Source organism: Spea bombifrons, chromosome 2 (genome assembly GCF_027358695.1).
Source record: "Spea bombifrons isolate aSpeBom1 chromosome 2, aSpeBom1.2.pri, whole genome shotgun sequence".
Classification (NCBI taxonomy): Eukaryota; Metazoa; Chordata; class Amphibia; order Anura; family Pelobatidae; genus Spea; species Spea bombifrons.
Window position 1 is genome coordinate 114078070 of NC_071088.1, and position 19892 is coordinate 114097961.

At 40.5% G+C, this 19892-nt stretch overlaps 2 protein-coding genes across 3 annotated transcripts; one reads left to right on the top strand and one right to left on the bottom strand.

The window, feature by feature from the left end:
* Positions 1-919: 919 nt before the first annotated feature.
* On the top strand, positions 920-13929 carry MARS1 (methionyl-tRNA synthetase 1). Of its 2 annotated transcripts, XM_053455742.1 has the most exons (22): positions 920-1110; positions 1423-1513; positions 2746-2824; positions 2944-3078; positions 3857-3932; positions 4501-4673; positions 4981-5093; positions 5486-5602; positions 6169-6372; positions 6806-7007; positions 7189-7263; positions 7351-7521; positions 7659-7754; positions 7892-8009; positions 8257-8470; positions 9016-9147; positions 9304-9408; positions 10209-10392; positions 10892-10963; positions 11282-11308; positions 12014-12124; positions 13698-13929. In XM_053455742.1, the coding sequence occupies exons 1-22, from the start codon at positions 1008-1010 to the stop codon at positions 13848-13850; spliced, it is 2751 nt and encodes a 916-aa protein (XP_053311717.1). In that variant the 5' UTR covers positions 920-1007; the 3' UTR covers positions 13851-13929. The 2 variants fall into 2 exon arrangements, with proteins under 2 accessions (XP_053311717.1, XP_053311718.1); XM_053455743.1 differs by lacking the exon at positions 11282-11308.
* Positions 13930-16004: 2075 nt separating this feature from the next.
* Positions 16005-19670, bottom strand: DDIT3 (DNA damage inducible transcript 3). The gene is made up of 4 exons (XM_053457699.1): positions 19554-19670; positions 17943-17985; positions 17255-17429; positions 16005-16930 (listed from the first exon to the last, which is right to left on the bottom strand). The coding sequence occupies exons 3-4, from the start codon at positions 17396-17398 to the stop codon at positions 16424-16426; spliced, it is 651 nt and encodes a 216-aa protein (XP_053313674.1). The 5' UTR covers positions 17399-17429; positions 17943-17985; positions 19554-19670; the 3' UTR covers positions 16005-16423.
* Positions 19671-19892: the final 222 nt, after the last annotated feature.

Below are 19892 nucleotides of genomic sequence, written 5' to 3' on the forward strand. Positions count from 1 at the left end.
GACCCACCAAAAGTAATAAAGCTCCATCGGCTTCTGTAAACCTTTTCTGAGGTTTCTGGCGACGCTTTGGCCCCGGAAATGTTAATTGTGGGGTATGTAACGAACATGTTTATTCTCCATACCTCCGACTGTTTTACATGGTTAGCACTGGCGTAACTACAGGGGTTGCAGGGGGCCCGGCGCGACCCCTGCTTCCTGTTCCGGTTAAAAATTGTTTAGAAAGGGCCCTTCCGAACTCGACTGCACCAATCCAGGTCGGAAGACCCTTTCTAAACTATTTCAAACTGGCACGGGGAGACAGGAGCGTATCGGGTCACGTGACCCTGCAGTGAAACTGAGGCTGCCTGCACATTGTATGAAGGTAAGCAGGGGTAGGATGTATGTGTGTGTGTGTATATATATATATGGATGCATGTATGTAAACGTGGATGTGTAATCGTGTGTATGAGTACAGACATGTAGTTGTGTGAGCATGGATATGTAAGTGGGGTGAGATGGAGCGTAGGTTGGTGAGTATTAGTAAATGTCTGTAATTTGCGTGTTTTATGTTAGAACTAGGGGGGCAATGACGGCACAGACTAGCTTTTGAAGTTGGGGGGACTGGGGAGAATTTTCGCATCAGGCCCGGTGGCTCCTAGTTACGCCCCTCATTGCTAGGAAAGCCCGCCTGAAGTTGTTATTATTATTATTCTCGGTAGACATGGTCTTTCCAAACCCGGTGACACACAAATGCATTGCAAAACCCTTCCCCAGGAAACCACTCGCTCCAGTCAACAGATGGTCCGCTAGGAGCGCACACCCACATGCGCAAAGCACGTTTACGTACGTATTGCGCACTGGGAATTGTAGTTCTTCCATTGCTGCCATTTGCGTTGTCGGGCTGTTACTTGACACTACATGTCCCAGTATCCATTGCGGCCCACGTGCGTGATGCTTTCCTATGCGTTGCATCAGCTGTGAATGAAAGTGTAGGTGCCGGGTGATCGTACTTTATTCCTTTAGCCGACATGAAGCTCGTTGTTAGTGAGGGAAACCCGCATGGGGTTAAGGTGCTGGCAGCTGCCGCTCTCTGGGCCACAAATGTTGAGGTCCAAAGGCTGCAACAAGAAGGTAAGCGAACCACGTAGTGAGAACGTAAACTACACATGATGGATTACAAAAAATCTAGGTTGTTACAAAGGGGTGATGATGTTAGAATTCTATAATAGTCTAGATGGTCAGAAGATAATTGTTCTGAGTTTTTTATTGATTAATAGAAATAAATGATGAAGCTCTTATGTGAATTCGCCTGGCAGTTTCTTTAATTTTTGTTATATTTGCTGTGAAATACTTGTTGGCTTACTTGGCAAATGGTGTCTGAAGAATTTTCATATCTATCTTGGCAATTTATCTAATCTGCAGTCGCATTTTATTCCCCATCAGAAAAGGTTGTGCCCTTTCTGTCACAGCCGAAACTGCCAGCCCTGCAACTAGACAATGGAAACTTCCTCTTTACATCCAACGCGATCTGTAGGTAAGTAGATCTAACTATGATCATCCCTGTTGAGCAATGCATGCAAAATGGATCACTGATTTGGCACGGCTCTGGACCGCACTGTGTTAGTGGTCCCCACACAATGGATGCTGTCAACCCATATCTCCTGTCAACAGCCCACTCTGCGGCCATGTGCCCCTTATGTCCTGCTTTATATAGGGGCCTATGTCCTGGGGAAGTGGGGGATTCTGTGATTGGTGCAACAAGCCTTATTGTTCGTATTCCATCACCACAGCTGTTTCCAAAGCCTAACCAAAGAGCCCTTGGTACTGCTGTTGGGTAAAACGCAAGGCTTGGTTATGGTGCAGGTTGTAAAGTATACAATAGGGCGTTAAATGCCCCCTACATTCCTCTTTATTGGGAGTTTAAATACTCTCCAAGAGATGAGTATAGTCCTCGGCCTCAAGCCCTATTTGAATCGCAAAACAACAAAACTACAAATCCTGTCTGGTCATCCCCTGTTGGCCTCGACTCTTTCTAGAGCTTGTGATAATGTAAGGCCTGTTTACAATTTATACCACAGTAGTCTTTGCAGAAGGAGAAACGGGTAGCATTCACATCTACCGATATATAGAACCATTCTCCCAAGATAGCTCACCTGGGCTGAACAGAACAGCTCTGCTTGCCTGAAATTCTTTGTATAGAAATGCCAAATGTGTTACAGTGTATATCACACCCGATGTAAAATCTTGTTTTAATGGCGGGTGTTCTTGTGTTGCAACATCTCTCATCATCATGAAGCAGGTGCATTGGTCATTATTTATGGCCTTTAGTCTATGGAACCTGAGGTGTGGACCTTCTACACATTGTAATGAGGAAGCAGTGTCCAAGATGTGGGCTCTTAACAAATGGTTACAACACGTTTTTCAGCGGGCTGGCAAAATCACAGAAAATAATCTAAAATCACATTAAATTCCAGTGCCTCATATCTTCAGCTGTCCAATAGAGTAAAATCTGTACTCCTATACAAACTGACAAACCAGTTCGTACTTGGAGTTAAATTTTAATGTAATTAAATTAAATGTTCTGGACCACATATGTAAATCACTAAAGAATTGTGTTCATTATATGTGGATTTGTTCTTCTTCTTCAGAGAGTAAAATAATAAATCCTCTAAGGGTGCGGTTGGCTGGAATTTTCTCATCTATAAATTGTTTGACCATTGTCCCAAAGTGAAATTAAGGTCATATCTTTTGGTTTTTCCCCCATAGGTACTTTTTCTTGTCATCTGGGAAGGACCTTACTGACCTAAACAATCAGTGGCTGGAATGGGAGTCCATGGAGCTACAAGTAGGTTCTATAAAATACGTCAGTCGCTGGGTACATTGTGATGAATGCATTCTCTAACTGGCAGTTCAATTATGTTATTATGGTTTTAAAATGTCATTGATCCTTGTCTCTACCTCTAGCCGTTGTTACTTGCCGCCCTACATTCTCATGTAGTTCAAGGAAAGAAAAAGGAAGAAGCCATAGGAACCATCCGCAAGGCATTTGTCCAACTTGACCAGAGCCTTGCGCAGAAGAATAGTGTCTATCTTGTTGATGTAAGTACTTAGATATTGCACCTTGGCTTGCACAATCAAACAGATGTGATTTATAACGGCATGTGTGGGTTTTCTTTCTCCTTTTGATTCTCAGTTTAGGGATCTTGCCAACTTGGCACTGGCATGGAAATATGTATTCCTAAAATAGTCTTTTTAAAAAAAAATATGTATTTCAATAATTTTATGTGATCTTAATCTTTAAATGCATGGCATACCAAAATAGTAGTTTTGTATGTGTAGCTCCTACATCCCACATTTTATTGCCTTCTCATCCTTCTCTAGCAATACTTAATTGTTCCAAGAAAGCACAGAGTACTGTGGAAGGTCATTATAAAACCTCCAGCTAATCAGTGAATGGCTAAAATGGAAGCCATTTGTGCGAATCTACTAATAAAACATACTGGATATAAGCCATTGACAGGTGGAGGGCTGTAGCCTGAGCAAAGGTCCTCTTGTCTCTGTAAGAGTGGTGTTTTGACAAATCTCTTTAACCCCAAGCTACAGAGCATATCGTGTCTGATGCAGCCTGGCAAATGTATTATTCTGACTTAAGCAAAAGACTTCCAGAATGCAATGGAGCTCGGTTAATCGGAGGCTCAGGTTTCCACCCAAATCCATGGATTGTAGCTCAGTTTCATAATTTGCTAGGCCAGACTAAAGACTTGCCGTAAAATAGATATGACCCGTTACATTTCTTGCCAAGTAGAATAAGCTAAATTGTATTCTTAATATTCAGATTTGTGTTGCTATAATACCTTGCCATTATTCTGTCTTCTAGAATGCTTTGTCTCTCGCTGATATTGTTGTATGGGGCGCCATCTACCCTCTTGTCTCAGATGTGGCAAATCTACCAGGTGAGGCTTGTGTAGCGTATTGAGGAAAACACTAGTAACCTGAAATCGGTAGCTTCTGGCTTATTTTCGTTTTGCCTATAGATCATAAATTATCTTTACTAAATTCATTAATTTTGTGACGTTTAGTGCTTTTGCCCTTTCTTGCCACCCATGGACCTCTTCTATATCACACCTTTTAATGTTAATTTACTAAATAGAGAGTTTACATGAGAGTTGTGCTTTCAGCTCCCTCCCCTCACTGTTCATTGTGAAGGGCCAACATTGGCATGTTTCTTCAATGTGAAGGGCGTAGCTGGCCCTGCATAATCCACAATTAATTGGGTAAGGATGCTTTGAGCACATTTCAGGACCAACCAAGGTCTCCCTGCAAAAGAACGTCACTGTGGCTGGTCCTTCATAATGCACAGTGACGTGTAGAAGTCGGAACCAAAACCCTCCCTTTAGTGAATAGAGCCCGTTGTCCACAACAATAGGGATTTTTTCTTTTCATTTTTACAAATAGGGGGAACCACAAGCAATAAGGAGAAGTGCTGCCATTTGAAACTTTTGTTTTTTTTCTTCATAATAGAAGAGCTAGCTGCTTTGAAGAGATGGTTTAGCAACATAAGTCAGCTGGATGAGTGTAAGAAGGCTGCTGAATCTCTGCTAAAGGGACAGGGCTCCTTGGCCTTCAAGCTGTACCTCCAGAAACTGCCTACACCGGTGAACCCAACTGACAAGCCTGCCTGCAATGAACAAGAGGTAGCATCTTCTCATGGGGAAACGGCCAATGTTTAGTTGTAAAAGATCTGTAATCGCAATATACATTAACCATGGTAACACAAAGCATCTTCGCTTTAATATTAAATATGAATGATTATATTAATAAAATATTATTTTATAATCTGCTCTGTTTGCTGATGTCATTCTTTGTGTTTCAGGTCTGTTTGCATTTGCGGCAAAAGTCTTGTTACTCTTAATTCTGGCGTGCACATCCTAAATCCGCTGGCGTTTGGAATGTTGGTTATAGGACTTCTTAATTTTATTTTTACTTTATTTATTTTTAAAGGGTGAAGACTCTGCAGTCCAGAACCTGTCTGAGGAGGAAATTGCTGCAGCTGCTGAAATTTGGGCCAAAGGCCTTGTTGATGCTCCTAAGCCGAAAGAAAGATCACACCCTATGTAAGTGAGAGCTGGATTGTATTTGAATCAATTAACTGATTGTTACGAACATGGCGCTGCTCATTAAGAGTAATGCCTATAGTGATCTATAGTGGTATGTATAAACAGATCTACCAGTCTTTATACATAGCTCTGTTGTGTAAGTGTTTCCTAACACCATTCTGAATGTAGCTGTTTACTTTGTAGGTTATTTACAAAAAGCCAACAAATATGAATACATAGGATACATCACATCTTATATGATTTTGTACACTTTTTGGTGTGACAATCTTAATCCAGAATATTTTACCATGGAACAGTTCATACCCCTGCTGTTTTACTCCAGTTACCGCTTTTTGCATGGCCCTCATTGTCTTTTAATTCTCGTGTGGACACTATATTCTTATTTCCAGACTTCCTTTAGAGGGCGAGAAGAACGTATTGATCACGAGTGCTCTGCCCTATGTGAACAATGTCCCTCATCTTGGGAACATCATTGGCTCTGTGCTGAGTGCGGATGTCTTTGCCAGGTAGAAAAACAACACCTTACCATCACCTTGGTTTTCATCTTTTTACAAAAAAAATCACCTTTTCCAGAAGTAAATTGCAATTTGTAACTTTTTTGGCTGAAATACAGTTTTTGTTGTGTGCAAATTGTTAGATGTTTTAAAACTAGGATTATTGCTTTTCTTCAACCAGAGATAAAGTTTCACTTATTATCTCAAAATTTCAACTGCAGTCTTTAGGGCAATTGACGTCATCTAAATTACGGGGATACATTTTTTATCTTTCTTGTACAGATAGGATTTCAAAGTTTGACAGTGTTCCTTGGACCTGTTATTCTTTAAAGACTTTTTTGTGAGAAAGTTGAAGTTTTATATCACTAAAATTATTAGAATGAGCCCCCCCCCCCCCGGCAATTTACCCATGCAAGAAGAGGTTGAGCTGGTCCTGAGTAATTCATAGTTCAATTAGTGATTTTCAGGAAGAGATGAATAACTATCCACTATAATTGGCCAACCAAGTTCATTTTGCTGGAGAAGCTCTCTGGAGTAAGCACTTCATAAAAAATTTTTTTTTTGTCTTGTTTTTGCAGGTACTGTCGTCTTCGGAACTGGAATACTCTGTATATATGCGGGACGGATGAATACGGCACGGCTACGGAGACCAAAGCTATGGAGGAAGGGCTGACCCCACAACAGATTTGTGACAAGTACAATGCTGTCCACACTTCTATTTACCAATGGTTCAATGTATCCTTTGACTACTTTGGCAGAACGACCACTCAACACCAGACAACGTAAGTAACCACAAACAATCCTTTCGGTATAAGGTGGATGCTGGAACGTATATGATCAATTTGCAGTGCAGTGAAATATACAGAATGTGTTCAATTGGATTAAATGCTAATAAGCTTTGAATGTCACAAAACATGCCATGCACCGTTAGTGTTCTCCGTTTGTAGTTCTTGAGTTTTAAATGTAGTTTTGCCTTTACCCCCTCATAACTTCAGTAATGTTGAAGAAAGATATGACATAGAAGTGACTAGTGTCCTATATTGTTGGAGCCTTTCAACCTATTGGAAGCAATGGTTCTCCCAAGCTGTGCACTGTGGTGTGTGACTCTCCTATAAATGCCATAGTAGGAGCAAATATATTGAGAATCTGATGTGAGGATAATGGAGTAAAACGTATACCTTAGTGCTTATGAACTGTTTTTAATACTCCTCATAGTATTGCCCAGGACATCTTTAATCGCCTCCGCGAGCGGAACTGTTTGCTGACTGACACAGTAGAGCAGCTCCGCTGTGAGAAGTGCCAGAGGTTCTTGGCTGATCGATTTGTGGAAGGAACCTGCCCTTTCTGCAATTACGAGGAAGCCAGGGGCGACCAATGTGACAAATGTGGAAAGCTCATCAATGCAGTAGAGTTAAAGGTCTGGTATACTAATAAAGCTCCTATATTAGCGCATACTCTTAGTTAAGTTACAGTTGTTGGCAGATGGGGGTTGTTTTTACCAAAATATTGAAAGAGTTTTTTCATAAACCTGATAAAGTGCCTTTGTGCCGGGAGAAAGATAAATGCTCCATACCATCGTAATTTTCCATTATTTGTAGAGACCCCAGTGTAAAGTGTGCAAGCAAGCTCCAGTCGTCAAATCTTCCAAGCATCTGTTTTTGGATCTTCCCAAGGTTTGTAACCATTAGCAATGTTTTCCGGTGCTGGGATATCATATGCTTTAACGTGGAATTTATAAACCCTTTACGTTTCTCTTATAGTTAGAGGAACGCCTTGAGAAATGGCTGGACCAATCTTTTGCCACAGGAGACTGGACTGCAAATGCTCGCTTTATAACACGCTCCTGGATCCGTGATGGCTTAAAACCACGGTGCATTACTAGGGATCTAAAGTGGGGCACTCCCGTACCGTTGGATGGTTTTAGAGACAAGGTGATTCTTAAGAAATAGTGTATCTATATGAAATAAGGTGTTTCAGTCCATCAAGATACTAATTTTACAATACTGCCAATAAAAAAGGTTCTTATAAAGGCCATGAGCGTATGTTGTAATAATTTTGTTTTTAACAGGTGTTTTATGTGTGGTTTGATGCTCCAATTGGATATATTTCTATAACAGCCAACTATACGGATCAGTGGGAGAAATGGTGGAAAAATCCTCAGCAGGTAACTCCTCACATTTTCCTAAAGTTATTAAGCAGCCATTTAATGACTCCATTCTTATAAGGTAGTGATGAGTCTACAATTTCCACATATTCCTCTTCATTCCTTACTTTTTTTTTTTTTTTTTTTTCTTTTTGTAGGTCCAGCTTTATAATTTCATGGCAAAGGATAATGTTCCTTTTCATAGTGTGATCTTTCCATCGTGTCTCCTTGGTGTTGAGGATAATTATACGTTGGTCAACCATCTCGTAGCAACAGGTGATGTTTAATCGAAGGTTCTTTGACCACAAGTTTTTGTATTCTCAAACTGTTTATTATGTGTTTTTGTTTTGTTGAACCCTGTAGTTCATTAAGAAAAAAATCCTTTATATCCAAGTGAGAGTAAATGTATAGGTTTATATTTATGCATAGAATGAAATGAGTGAAGTGGTGCTTCTCAGCGAGGCGGAGTGTCTGCAATGTGCGGTACAGTGTCTAAAATCCATATATATCCCATTCTGAACAGAATACTTGAACTATGAAGATGGGAAGTTCTCAAAGAGCCGAGGTGTAGGAGTCTTTGGAGACATGGCCAAAGATACCGGTATTCCTGCTGATATCTGGAGGTTCTACTTGCTGTATGTGCGGCCAGAGGGACAGGACAGCGCCTTCAGCTGGAATGACCTGATGCTTAAGAACAACTCTGAGCTTCTTAACAACTTGGGCAACTTTGTCAACAGGTATAAATAGGCAAATCAGAATGTGGGCACAAAACATGGATTTAGGCATGGCCCAACTATAAAGAAATTATATCTGCTTATCTAATGTTTACCTGATGTTTGCTGTTGCATCAAGAATGCTTACAAGATCTCCTGCAAACTGAAATCATAATTCACTTATGGTCAACTGTTCAGTTTTGTAATTTCTTTTGATCAGAATATCATGGAATGGTCTATTTAACCAACCTTGGTAACACTTCTTTAATAACTACATACATCATTACAAAGTACTAGTAGTATTGCATTTCCAAACTCTCCCCAGAATTCCACAACCAAGTACAATTGACATGTGAAGCAAAAGGATCTTCTGATAGACACTCGAAAAAACAGCCTAATGCTCCATCTATTACACGTGTGTTGTGCATATTGCAGAACACGTGTAATATAGCAAGGTTTAGACTGGTATACTTCCGTTTTTAATGTCTGATAGCATTTTGGAATCTGAATTATTTGATAAATCATGAATACAAACGTTTGATTGGAAAACGATCTTGTATCCACTACAGGGCTGGCATGTTTGTACACAAGTTTTTTGAAGGGCGCGTCCCAGCCATGGAACTTCTGGCAGAGGATAAGAGGCTTCTCGCCCAAGTAAACGCCGAGCTTCATCAATACAACCGTCTCCTGGAAAAAGTCCGGTATGCCCACTTGAGAGAGTGACCTAGTATATTATGTACACCGAGATTAATTGTTATTTTATAGCGTGTAGCAGTGTAATCTTTTTTTCTTTAACACATTTTCTTCTGTATAGTTTTTCTTTTATCCTATTGAATGTATTTGTGTTACCTCTTCAGCATCCGCGATGCTCTGCGTTGTATTCTGAACATTTCTCGACATGGAAACCAATACATCCAAGTAAATGAGCCATGGAAATGCATCAAGGGAACCAAAGATGAGCAGTAAGTTATATGTTTATTTTCTTTCTCTAACAGAATTAATTTAGCTCAGTTTCACTTGAGTACAGACTGTCTTGCTAGGAGGTGCTGACTGTTTGCATCATCAATCATAATAGCTCTTTTAACTTATGTGCCAAGTCTTATCAAGTTTTAACCCCTTCAAGACTGGGACGTACCTGGTACTTCCGGGTCATAGGTTACTGCCAGACCGGGACGTACCAGGTACGTCATGGATGATGCGCGATCCAGCGTCTCTATGAACAATGGGATCGCGAGGAGCGGCTGCTACTGACCGCTGGGTGTCCCCAGCGATCCGTAGCAGCCACTCCCCCTCAATTCCGTGCACGTGATCGATTTGAAGCGAATCACGACAACGGAATTAAAATATTTTTTTTTTTTTTAAAACTGCGGTCTTCAAGGGAAGACGCAGTACGCAAACGCCAGCCCTGAAGGAGTTAAACCAAGCCACTTTCGGCGTATCCTATATTTTACTGTTCCATACACTGAATACACGTTAACGCTGTTAAACAAATGAACTTTATTCTAAATTTATGCCACCATTAAATCATTTTACATTCCTTTTCTTAGGACTTGCACAAATACCTCAATTATATTATCTGTACTGTTAAGTTACTGATTGTTGTTGATTGGTTCAAGCAGTCTTTATAAATGTAGAATGTGGATCTCAAACAATTACACTGATTATACAATTACACTGATTATAAGCACAAGCTAATTAATAATTTTAAAGGATTTAGTTATGCAAAAAAACTCAAACTTCTTAAACTTCATTCCCACTACAGAAAGCGTGCAGGCACAGTAACTGGGGTGGCTGTAAATATGGCTGCTCTGCTGTCAGTCATGCTCCAGCCGTATATGCCAACAGTTGGCAGCACTATTCAGGAGCAGCTACTGATGCCACGAGAAGCCAAAGTACTGACCAGCGACTTCTTCTGTTCTCTGTCTAGCGGGCATCAGATTGGCACCGTGAGTACCTAGCATGTCTTGGGAAATATCAGTGTGGAATGTTATAAAGAATTGCACCTTTTGGCAAAAATATTGACTAATGAGCCACTTTATACATGTTGAATGTCTTAACTGTGACAGTGGTCTGTACATTTAATTAATACAAAACCGAGTCTTAATCCATTGCTGGTGGTGTAAATATATAACCAAACAATTGCACCACCACCAAGCTATATAACAAATCAGTTTTGAGACCTTGATTTTTCTTTTCTTTAGGACATATTGGGAGCTGTATATTATTTTTATTACCTTTTAACTGTTTGTGTATTGCTGAATTGACAATGCTGCGTTGCCGTTCTTGTGTTGCTGTTGCCGAACCGTGTTTTTCCACTCTTTGTATTCCCGATGGGCATTGTTCCATCCACACGCTGCATGCCTTGCTTTAGTCCTGTGTTTGTTGCAGCATCTTGTACTAGGAATTACACCGGTTTTTTTCTTTTTTTAATGTGTAACCCCTCAGGTGAGTCCATTGTTCCAGAAGCTGGAGAGTGACCAAATCGAATCCCTGAGAAAACGCTTTGGAGGTGGACAGGTGAGGTTATTTGGGTGGCTACTAGACGTGTACAGCTTTTTGTCGGGCAATACCTGCAGTTTTAAACCTGTGTAATATTAGCCTGATCTAAATCCCATAACAAAGCCAGATGTATTTACTATATCAGATAAACCTCAATATCCTGTATAAAGAACTGCATGCTGGGATATGGTGAAGACCCAAGTTATACGTTTTTGGGAGCCATTTACAGTGTTTGTGTTGCAACGTCTGGAACAATTTGGGATCATTTCCACTCTTTTTGTTGGTGCTTACTGGGCGTCTTTACTTTTCTTTCTATGTCCCTTTCCTTCTTATCAGCTGAATGGTGATAATCCTGAGCTCCAGGTAATCTGTCTACTGCATGTTCAGTTTACACTACAGGGCTGATTCAGCATTTTTTACAGTGGACATTTTTTTTTTGTTTGCTGTTCCTAGTGTGCTTTTATTCACTAAGGAAGGTGTTGACGAGAGTTGCAGGCTTATCTCGCTTCACCTTCCATTATGAATGGCCCACCCAAGGGGGCTTCTGCTCCTGGCTTAGCTTGACTGTTCCTGTCTGAAGCATATTTCAATCGGGTTTCTTGAAGGTTAGCTTACTGATTGAAGTACACATGATGCAGGGCCAAGTCTGTCTTTCTTGCTGAGAAATCTCCCAGTGAATGGCCCTTTATAGTTCATAGTGAATTCATGAGGTTTGAGGCACAACTCTCCTGCCAACTCCCGCTTTAGTAAATAAACCACATGGTCATGTTTGTTGTTTTTTTTTTCTTATGTAGTTATCATATCATGGCTACACTAAACAATTATATAAGTGTTGTGCATCTTTCCTTCCATCTTATTCAGCCGAAAGCAATAAGTCCTAACATCTCTGTGTTGTGCTTTCCCCGATCCACTCGTAAACATAGTGACTGAGCCAAATCACACGTACTTTCATTAGCTTCTAAAGTTTTGAATACATAGAATGCGGAATCCCGCACGCAGCAGCACTTTGTTGTATTCTAATCCCTGTCAGGTTTCCAGAAGAGAACTGACATTTTGTAATCCCTGCAGGTGAAACCAGAGACAAAGAAAGCTGAGCCCACTGCTGGCCCTGTGATTGAATCTACAAAGGCTGGTGACCCACAAAAACTGAAGGAGCTCCTGCAGGAGATAGAGAAACAGGTACGTTTATTCATCAGTCAATGTAAAGGTATAGTTACTCTATATTGTTTTTCACATGATGGTCCTTTAATTATGGGTCATACCCACTCTACTAAATATTTATAAATGAAACGCTCTCCTGAGCTGTAAGGTCTCATCCCTTTCAATGTACAGTACTAGTATATAGGACACCCATATAGAAGGCTAGCGTGCAAATGGCTGGTTTCAATGTGTTGGAAACACATGAATATGTTTCCCAGATGCATGGGCATGCTGTCTGATTAAAACGGCTTCTCGTGTAATTTGCACATTGGCTACTTTGGCTATGACGGGGATCCCCAGGATCGGCTTCATACATACAATAAACAGATAATATTTAGGAGGCTGAATTTGGTTACATATACTTTACTGACATTTAAGGAAATTGTGAACCAAATAGGTTACACTTACAGTTCTGTAAAAAATGATTTGTCCTCTTCCCGATTTCTTCTGTTTGCATATTTGTTTCACTTCCGTGAAGATAACATGAGTACACACACAATACAGTTTTTAAATGATTTCATTTATAAAAGAATAAACTATCCAACCCTGCTTAGCCCTATGTGAAAAAGTAATTCCCTCCTTTATTAAATCAACCAATTAACCACATTGAATTGGTAATTGGACTCAATTTCACTGTACACACACCAGACATGGTTACTGCCAGCCCTGGTGTAGCCAAACATCAATTAAATAGAACCTGTCTTGAAATGTAATGTATGCTAAGAGGCCTTAAAAAGCAGCAAGATGCCCCTGTCTAAAGAAATTCAAGAACAGATGAGAATCAGTGTCATTGACTTCGATCAGTCTGGAAAGGGTTACAAAGCTATTTCTGAGGCTCCGGAACTCCAGTGAACCATGATGAGCAGCTATCTACAAATGGAGAAAACTTGGAAACAGTGGTGAACCTTCCCAGGTTCACCACTGCTTCACGATGTTTGGCATCTTGTCACAATTGATGGAACCATGAATTTTGCTCGGTTGAGTTATGCAGCAGGACAATGATCTGAATCACACAAGCAAGTCCACCTCTGAATGGTTCAAAGGAAACAAAATGAAGGTTTTGGAGTGGCCTAACCAAAGTCCTGACATGAATATGATTTGAATGCTGTGTAATGACCGTAAAAAGGCAGTTCATGCTCAAACTCACCCATGTGGCTGAATGAAAGCAACTCTGCCAAGAAGAATGTACCAAAATTCCACCAGAATGATGTAAAAAGACTCATTGGCAGCTTTTGCAAAAATTTGATTGCAGTTGTTGACAAGGGTGTCACAAACGGTTATTAGGTTTGGGGGCAATTACGTTTTCATATGGGCAATATAAGTTTTGGTTAATGCTTTAATAAATTAAATTATTTGAATCACATATTAAAATTAGCTGGATGATCTGAAATGGTTAAATGTGACAGTCAGAAATCAGGAAGGGGTAAATACTTTATAAGAGCACTGTAAGTAGGGCTTGAATTATTATAGTATCTGTATCTATGGTTTATTAGGTGATGTGGAGGACAAAGGGATAGAGCTAGAATAACTTATTAAATGTTTTGTTTTTTAGGGCAACCATGTCCGAGAGCTGAAAAGTAAGAAAGCTGAAAAATCTACAATTGATGCTGAGGTTCAGAAGCTTCTTGGCCTAAAGAAAGAGTTGGCCCTGGCGGAAGGGAAGTCTCCGGACCCCCCTGCTCAGAAGGGCAAGAAAAAGAAGTAACATCCGCTTGTGAGATCTATCGGTTACAGCAGAAACTTAAAACCGGGAACATGATTTTAAATAAACATATTTGTGGATATTCGCTGACTTGGGTTTATTTACAGTGTTACGATGTTGGGTGCCTTCCGTGAGGTTGAACGATGGCTGCTGTGCAATCTGTAATATGTTGCAAGCGATTGCATGACTTGCCGAGTGCCTCAGTGTGTTTTTGACCAGGGAAAGATGCGAGAAGTGTACTTCCACCAACAGCGTGCAGAAGACAAATAGAACAGTGTCATGGTAACACCAGTTACCTACTCGCAGTAATTACCCCCTGGGATCTTGCCTAAAGGTCAACTTGCATACACAATGCTTGGGGTTGGCGTATGAAAGCATCATATAAACCTTTTTATAGTTGTGTACAGGCTAGATGACCTAAATAGTGATATGTCCATATGCAGGTGCTATACATCAAGTCCCATACCTTTTACTTTAAGAAAAAGGTGCCTTTTATATGTGAAACGATGAACAAAACACAGCAATAGTAACCTGTGTTCATTAATGAGCTCATAGAATGACAGGAGGTTTTTTTACTGTAATATGGCAGAACAATTCACCCCTCTAATTGGTTTTCTTGCTCTAAAGATGCACAGCTTAGGCACAGGTGTGTTGCCTTGCATTCGGGGGGTGGGTGGGTGTGCAGCAATTCACTTCCTAGAGAGGTTGTGCTATCATTCAATTAATGCATAAGAATTGGGATTTATTTCTTGCCAAAAAGAAAATACAGGAATGTAAATGTTAGTATAGAGGATTAATTAGAGCTTGTTATGCCCCTGGGAAATATTCACTGTTTGAAGTACAATTGGGAATCACTGTAGACCATACTGGATCAACAGCTGATACAGGGTTAAACAGAAGCCTGTACTTGATAGGCTTTTATTAACCAACCTGGGAGTACCATATATGTGAGCTGAGAATGTAGAACTTATTCCAAAGCCTACATTAATGTAAAACAGAATGCTGCGGTATGTCTGGATTGATCTGCCAGCTGAAAATGTGCATTATCACCAAAGTTTAAAGGGCTGAAAAAAACTGTATTGCTACCTCAATATAAATATTACCTCTTACCGTGCAAGGTTATGGAGAGAACCTATATAGTGTGCGATATAGAACTACTTGGCCAAGCATATCTACTGCACAGCAACTAGCAGCGGGAAGGGGGATTGCAAAATTCTCAAAAGTTAATGCAGCTCTCAGTCAAAGTGCATTGGATGGCTGGAGTCACCCAAATTCACAATAGATCTGCTTTGCCAGGGGAAAATAAATCACATAAAGACCTGAAAGTTCTTAATTTACTTTTAATTCATTTAGGGCAAGCCAATTTAAACTACAGGTGGTGGGCCATTTAGCTTATATGAAATAATTTTCCACATTCTGCTACTAGATTCTCCAGTGTGCCACTAGCACAAATTTGCCCCTAGGGAGACACACTGCAAGTATATAAAATGTAAGCATGCTGCGGAGACCCAACGGTGCTGCATCACCAAAGGCACCAGACAGCCACTAGGAAAGTAAACACGTGCTGTTCCTCAGTCATGCCGTTGAAAGAATTGCATCAGTGATGTACACAGTTTGCTTCACCGATCTAGAGGACTGCATCGGGATGCAGGTCCCGTGGGACTCGTCAAAAAAACTTGCGGGCGGTTTTTTTTAGACGTTGTAGGCGGTCAGACAATATACCTGCAGGTCCCGGTAACCCTGTGTACTCCCGCAAGGCTACCTTCCCATTGCTCCCACACAGCGTCTCTTCTCTTGTTCCACCCAGGAACCCAGCAGAGTCACGTGAAGTGATGTAAATTTATGTGACTCCCACCCAGAAACCTAGCGAAGAAGAGAAGGCAGTGTTGTGGGAGCAGGCAGGATATAATAAAAAAAAAAAAAAGCACAGGGTTCTACACTGATCCATGAGATGAAGAGCTGCACTTGGTCACCCCTCCTTGTAAGGAGATTACTGCTGGAATAGTACCTGGACTGTGCCAGCCACCCTATGTTGAGATGTGAATCCAACACAAAAAAAAACTGCATCTGCTGTATGGATTGATAATCAGAATATATCAAACTCAGATACTGGTTTGTATTTTATTAAAATAAAAATTGTGACTATATGAAATTGTCACAGTACAGTGGTATATGCAGTAATGTTCTGCAGAACTTTAGATAGCTTAAGTAGTTTTTGCCTTGGGTACAAGTGGTTATGGAAGGCAGATATAGAAGTAACTTAATACTAGGCTTTTGAGACATGCAGATAAGTTTAATATGCATTATATCAGGTATACACAAAAGAGCAGCAGCCTTTATATTAATATAAAAATAAAACACAAAAAAAAAGTTAAAGTTTAGCTTCGTCCTTACTTAAATCACATCTATATCCATACAGGAACATAAACATACTATAAGAAGGGCTACGCACAAACCAGCCAAGTTAAGACTAAAGTAACATGAATTCAAGGGAAATCCCACCGTCATTTGGTATGTACACAGTTCAAAACACCTCATTGTAAGATAGCATTCCTTTTGCAAAGTCTTTCAAAAGGTTAAACCTTGTTAAGGTTCACCATCCTTTCTATTAGATCCTTTCTGGTCTTCTCCACCTCTATACTCAGGCGCTCAATTTCTCCTTTTAACCGTTCATTCTCCGATACTAAATGGGCAACTTTCTTTTCGTTTTCTAGTTCCCGTTCCTTCACCCGAACCTTCCCTCCTCTTGGTTGACTTCTCCTCTTTCTCTTTGTGCCAGATGAGCCAGCACTAGATTCCTCATCTTCTGTAAGCGTATGTGTTGGAGAGCTGCTGTAACATTCCTGCTCTAGAGTTCCAGTCTGTTGAATAGTTCCAGCATCCACAGCGTCCAATGAAGCACTGCAACTAGCAGGTGTCCCGGTGCTAAGAAAATCTAAGACTTCAGAAGGAAGTTGGTCTACATCAGCCTCCAACGCAACGACATCTTCATGGCTAAGCTCCACAGGTAAAGAAGAACTCATGGGTTCAAGCGTCCAGAAGTATGTTAAGTCATCTGTTGTATCCATTTGCACAAACCCATTCTGAAAAAGGAGTGGTGTTAGAAATGCATTAGTAAATATATGAAGATTGAGTTTTAGCAACCATAAAACCCCAACAAGATGTCCTTGCCAATTGCTTCACACCAGAGCACCTCTGAAGGATGGACCATTGTGAACATGAGGACAAGATCTGCAGGACTAAGCTAATGCTGACGCCTGGTCCCTCAGTCTCCATTATTTACAACTAAACATTAGGTATGCTGAAACACACAGGAATAAGTAACTTTCACAACCAGTCTTATTCTATGAGCTAAGCAACAGTGGCAGATAGAGGTTTTAGTTTCCTCTATATGTACATCAACATACCTGCTTATTGCGCTCTGTTTGGAAGCAGTCTGCGTTCTGTGTGTCTGAGCACAAGATGTCCTCTAGATCTTTGTACCACGCTTCCAACTCCCACCCAGCTAGCGTGCCTGCGGGGCCACAGTACGGCAGAGATTCCGCCATCATTGTGTATGTTTGTTTTGGTCACAACAGACGCCTAAAAAATAAAATGGAGATGCACATCAATAAGAGCATACTTTGAAACTGTTGCACTCCATCTAGGCAGCTATATATTTCTACAAGTCTCAGAACCAACAGAATGAGTGTTCTGCATTTGTGCTACCAAATAAGACATTTAATGCATAAAATACCCTTTAAAAGTCTATGGAAGATGTTGGCGAGAACAAAGATCTCCCTTGTTACTATTGTGCATTATGTTAATCAGGAGATGTTGAACATAAATTGGGTCAATGTTCAGAGGTTAGTTTTACAACACTTTTTTTTGCCTATTATCACAAATTATGTAGTTACACTAGTTATGCATTTCTATGATTTTAAAAGAAGTCTCTACTTGTCCTGGACAAATCTATATATATTCTAACATTTGGACACTAGTCCCAGCATATGAAAACCACCCAGTCCTGAAAACACTGAATAGCCATTGATGTTGATCACTCAAAATTGCGGGAGTTCTCTCGCTTGAAATAAGAAAAATAAATAAAGTGCTTACCTCAGGTGTGGTGATGAATGAAACTCGTCTTTCTCTTCCAACACTGTAACAAAGTTCAGATCAGTCATTTTCACAACAGCATTCAAACAACTCAAAGGCAGAAGCGTCGTCAATACATTTGTATATATGAGGCAAAGACACGTCACATTAGGAGCAGAAGACTAATAGTAATGGTGCTGTACGGCATATTCCAGAAAAAAGGGACAGCGTCAAGGAACAGCAAAGCCTTAAGGCATAGGTAATGGTCAAATAATGTCATCTCCGAGTTATGTTAACATCATTAACCGTAAACAATCTTTTAACTCAAGGGAGAGTCTACATTAGATGTGTTATTTGGGGAACCCTCATGTCACTTATTGTTTAAATAACCCAATCCTAAAACCTACAAAAAAAATAAAAGCCTACAAGAGACCTAGTCGCTGAAGCATCCATTAAATGCTTTAACAAACCAAGCAATGATTTTGGATGTATTAGAAAAACATTGATTAAATAGTAACCAAACTCTTGAAGAGAGACAATTGGGGCCCATTATTATTGAGATAGTTGGTGAGGTGTCTTAAGACACGTGGTTCAAAACTTATGCAACCGACACAAGTCACACCAGTTTGTACGAGAATCAGGGAATAATTAACAGGAAATGATAGAGGCACTAGACAGGTCAGGTCATGTCTGCTGCATTTTTTTCTGATTTTTCAACAGTAACCGGCAAATTAACATTAAGCATCCCAGCTCCACCGTGTACGAAGTCACTAGTTGAGGCTATCAAAGCAGCATCTGTGAGTTAGGTCAAGATCCTCTTGGCACCCAGCATGGCCATTGACCTTGGCACCTATTTGTATATTGAGCCATCTAACAAAAGAAGATCATATGATGGGCATGGGGGATATTATTGAGAGTGCCCAAGGTCAGATTCTGCTTTACATCACAACTTTTACTGCTCTTTGCCCTAAATCAGCTTTAAAGGACACACAAACACCAATCTAAAACATTCTTTACAATATTTCACCATCTTACAACTTGACGGACATTCACACACAGACACCCTTGGAATTGGTTCCGTTTGCCGACAGACCCATCAGACTCCAAGATGCTTAACACACAAAGCAATCAAAAACCCAACAGACATACAGAACAAATTTTAGTTGCTGTTCCACTCAGACAAAACATCATCTCAGCAACCTAGCCTATTAAACTATTAAGGCTTTACAGATCTGTCATTTTCTTTTTAACCATATAAAAAAAGTTTACATTCCCATGACAACCAGCAAATGCTTGTTCCATAATACTAATAATGAAGTGGTTATAGCTGACATGTTTAAAGAACTTGGGAATTCAGTGGTAACTGGGAGGACAACCCTAAGACTACATTTAATTAAGACAAAGTACATAGAACAGAAGCGCTAACGATCCAAGTGCTCATAGAGGTAAACATGTACAAAGAGGTTTAAAATCCTAATCAATAGGACAGACGTCTTGGCACTGATGAGCCGAGGTACCAGTCCAACCAGAGGTATATTACATTAAAGCGCTTGATGTAGTGATGATGAGGATGATGGTGATGATGCCATGTACACACTTATGCAACAGTAACGTTTTTGCTATGATATTCACCTTTCTCCACGTGGGATCTGTTCGCTGATGACAAGGACGGCGACAACGGGTGCGCAGGGTGCTATCTTGCTGATCGTTAAGAGACCTTGGGCTCATGTTAAACATCGTCTGCGTCCTCAGCAAAACGACTAAACACAAAACCGGTGAAATCGCCCTTATATATGAAGGATCTCAGCCAATAACAACGCGAGATGGTACAGCCAATGAGGCAGCTCCTAGACCTCTCCCTTGAGTCCCTTCTAAACGATTTCAGCAAAGGTCATCTGTTGAGACGCAAGGACGTATATGCGAAGACCAATCAAGTGCGGAGGTCTGACAGTGGAACGCGTCTTGGATCGC

Bases quoted from the DNA above. Each gene is read 5' to 3' on its own strand.
- MARS1 (XM_053455742.1), top strand. From the start codon at position 1,008: ATGAAGCTCGTTGTTAGTGAGGGAAACCCGCATGGGGTTAAGGTGCTG. The intron at 8,010-8,256 runs GTGATGTTTAAT...CATTCTGAACAG, and splicing joins CAACCATCTCGTAGCAACAG to AATACTTGAACTATGAAGAT. The intron at 9,409-10,208 runs GTAAGTTATATG...TTCCCACTACAG, and splicing joins AAGGGAACCAAAGATGAGCA to AAAGCGTGCAGGCACAGTAA.
- DDIT3 (XM_053457699.1), bottom strand. From the start codon at position 17,398: ATGATGGCGGAATCTCTGCCGTACTGTGGCCCCGCAGGCACGCTAGCT. The intron at 16,931-17,254 runs GTATGTTGATGT...CTCCTTTTTCAG, and splicing joins AAACAGAGCGCAATAAGCAG to AATGGGTTTGTGCAAATGGA.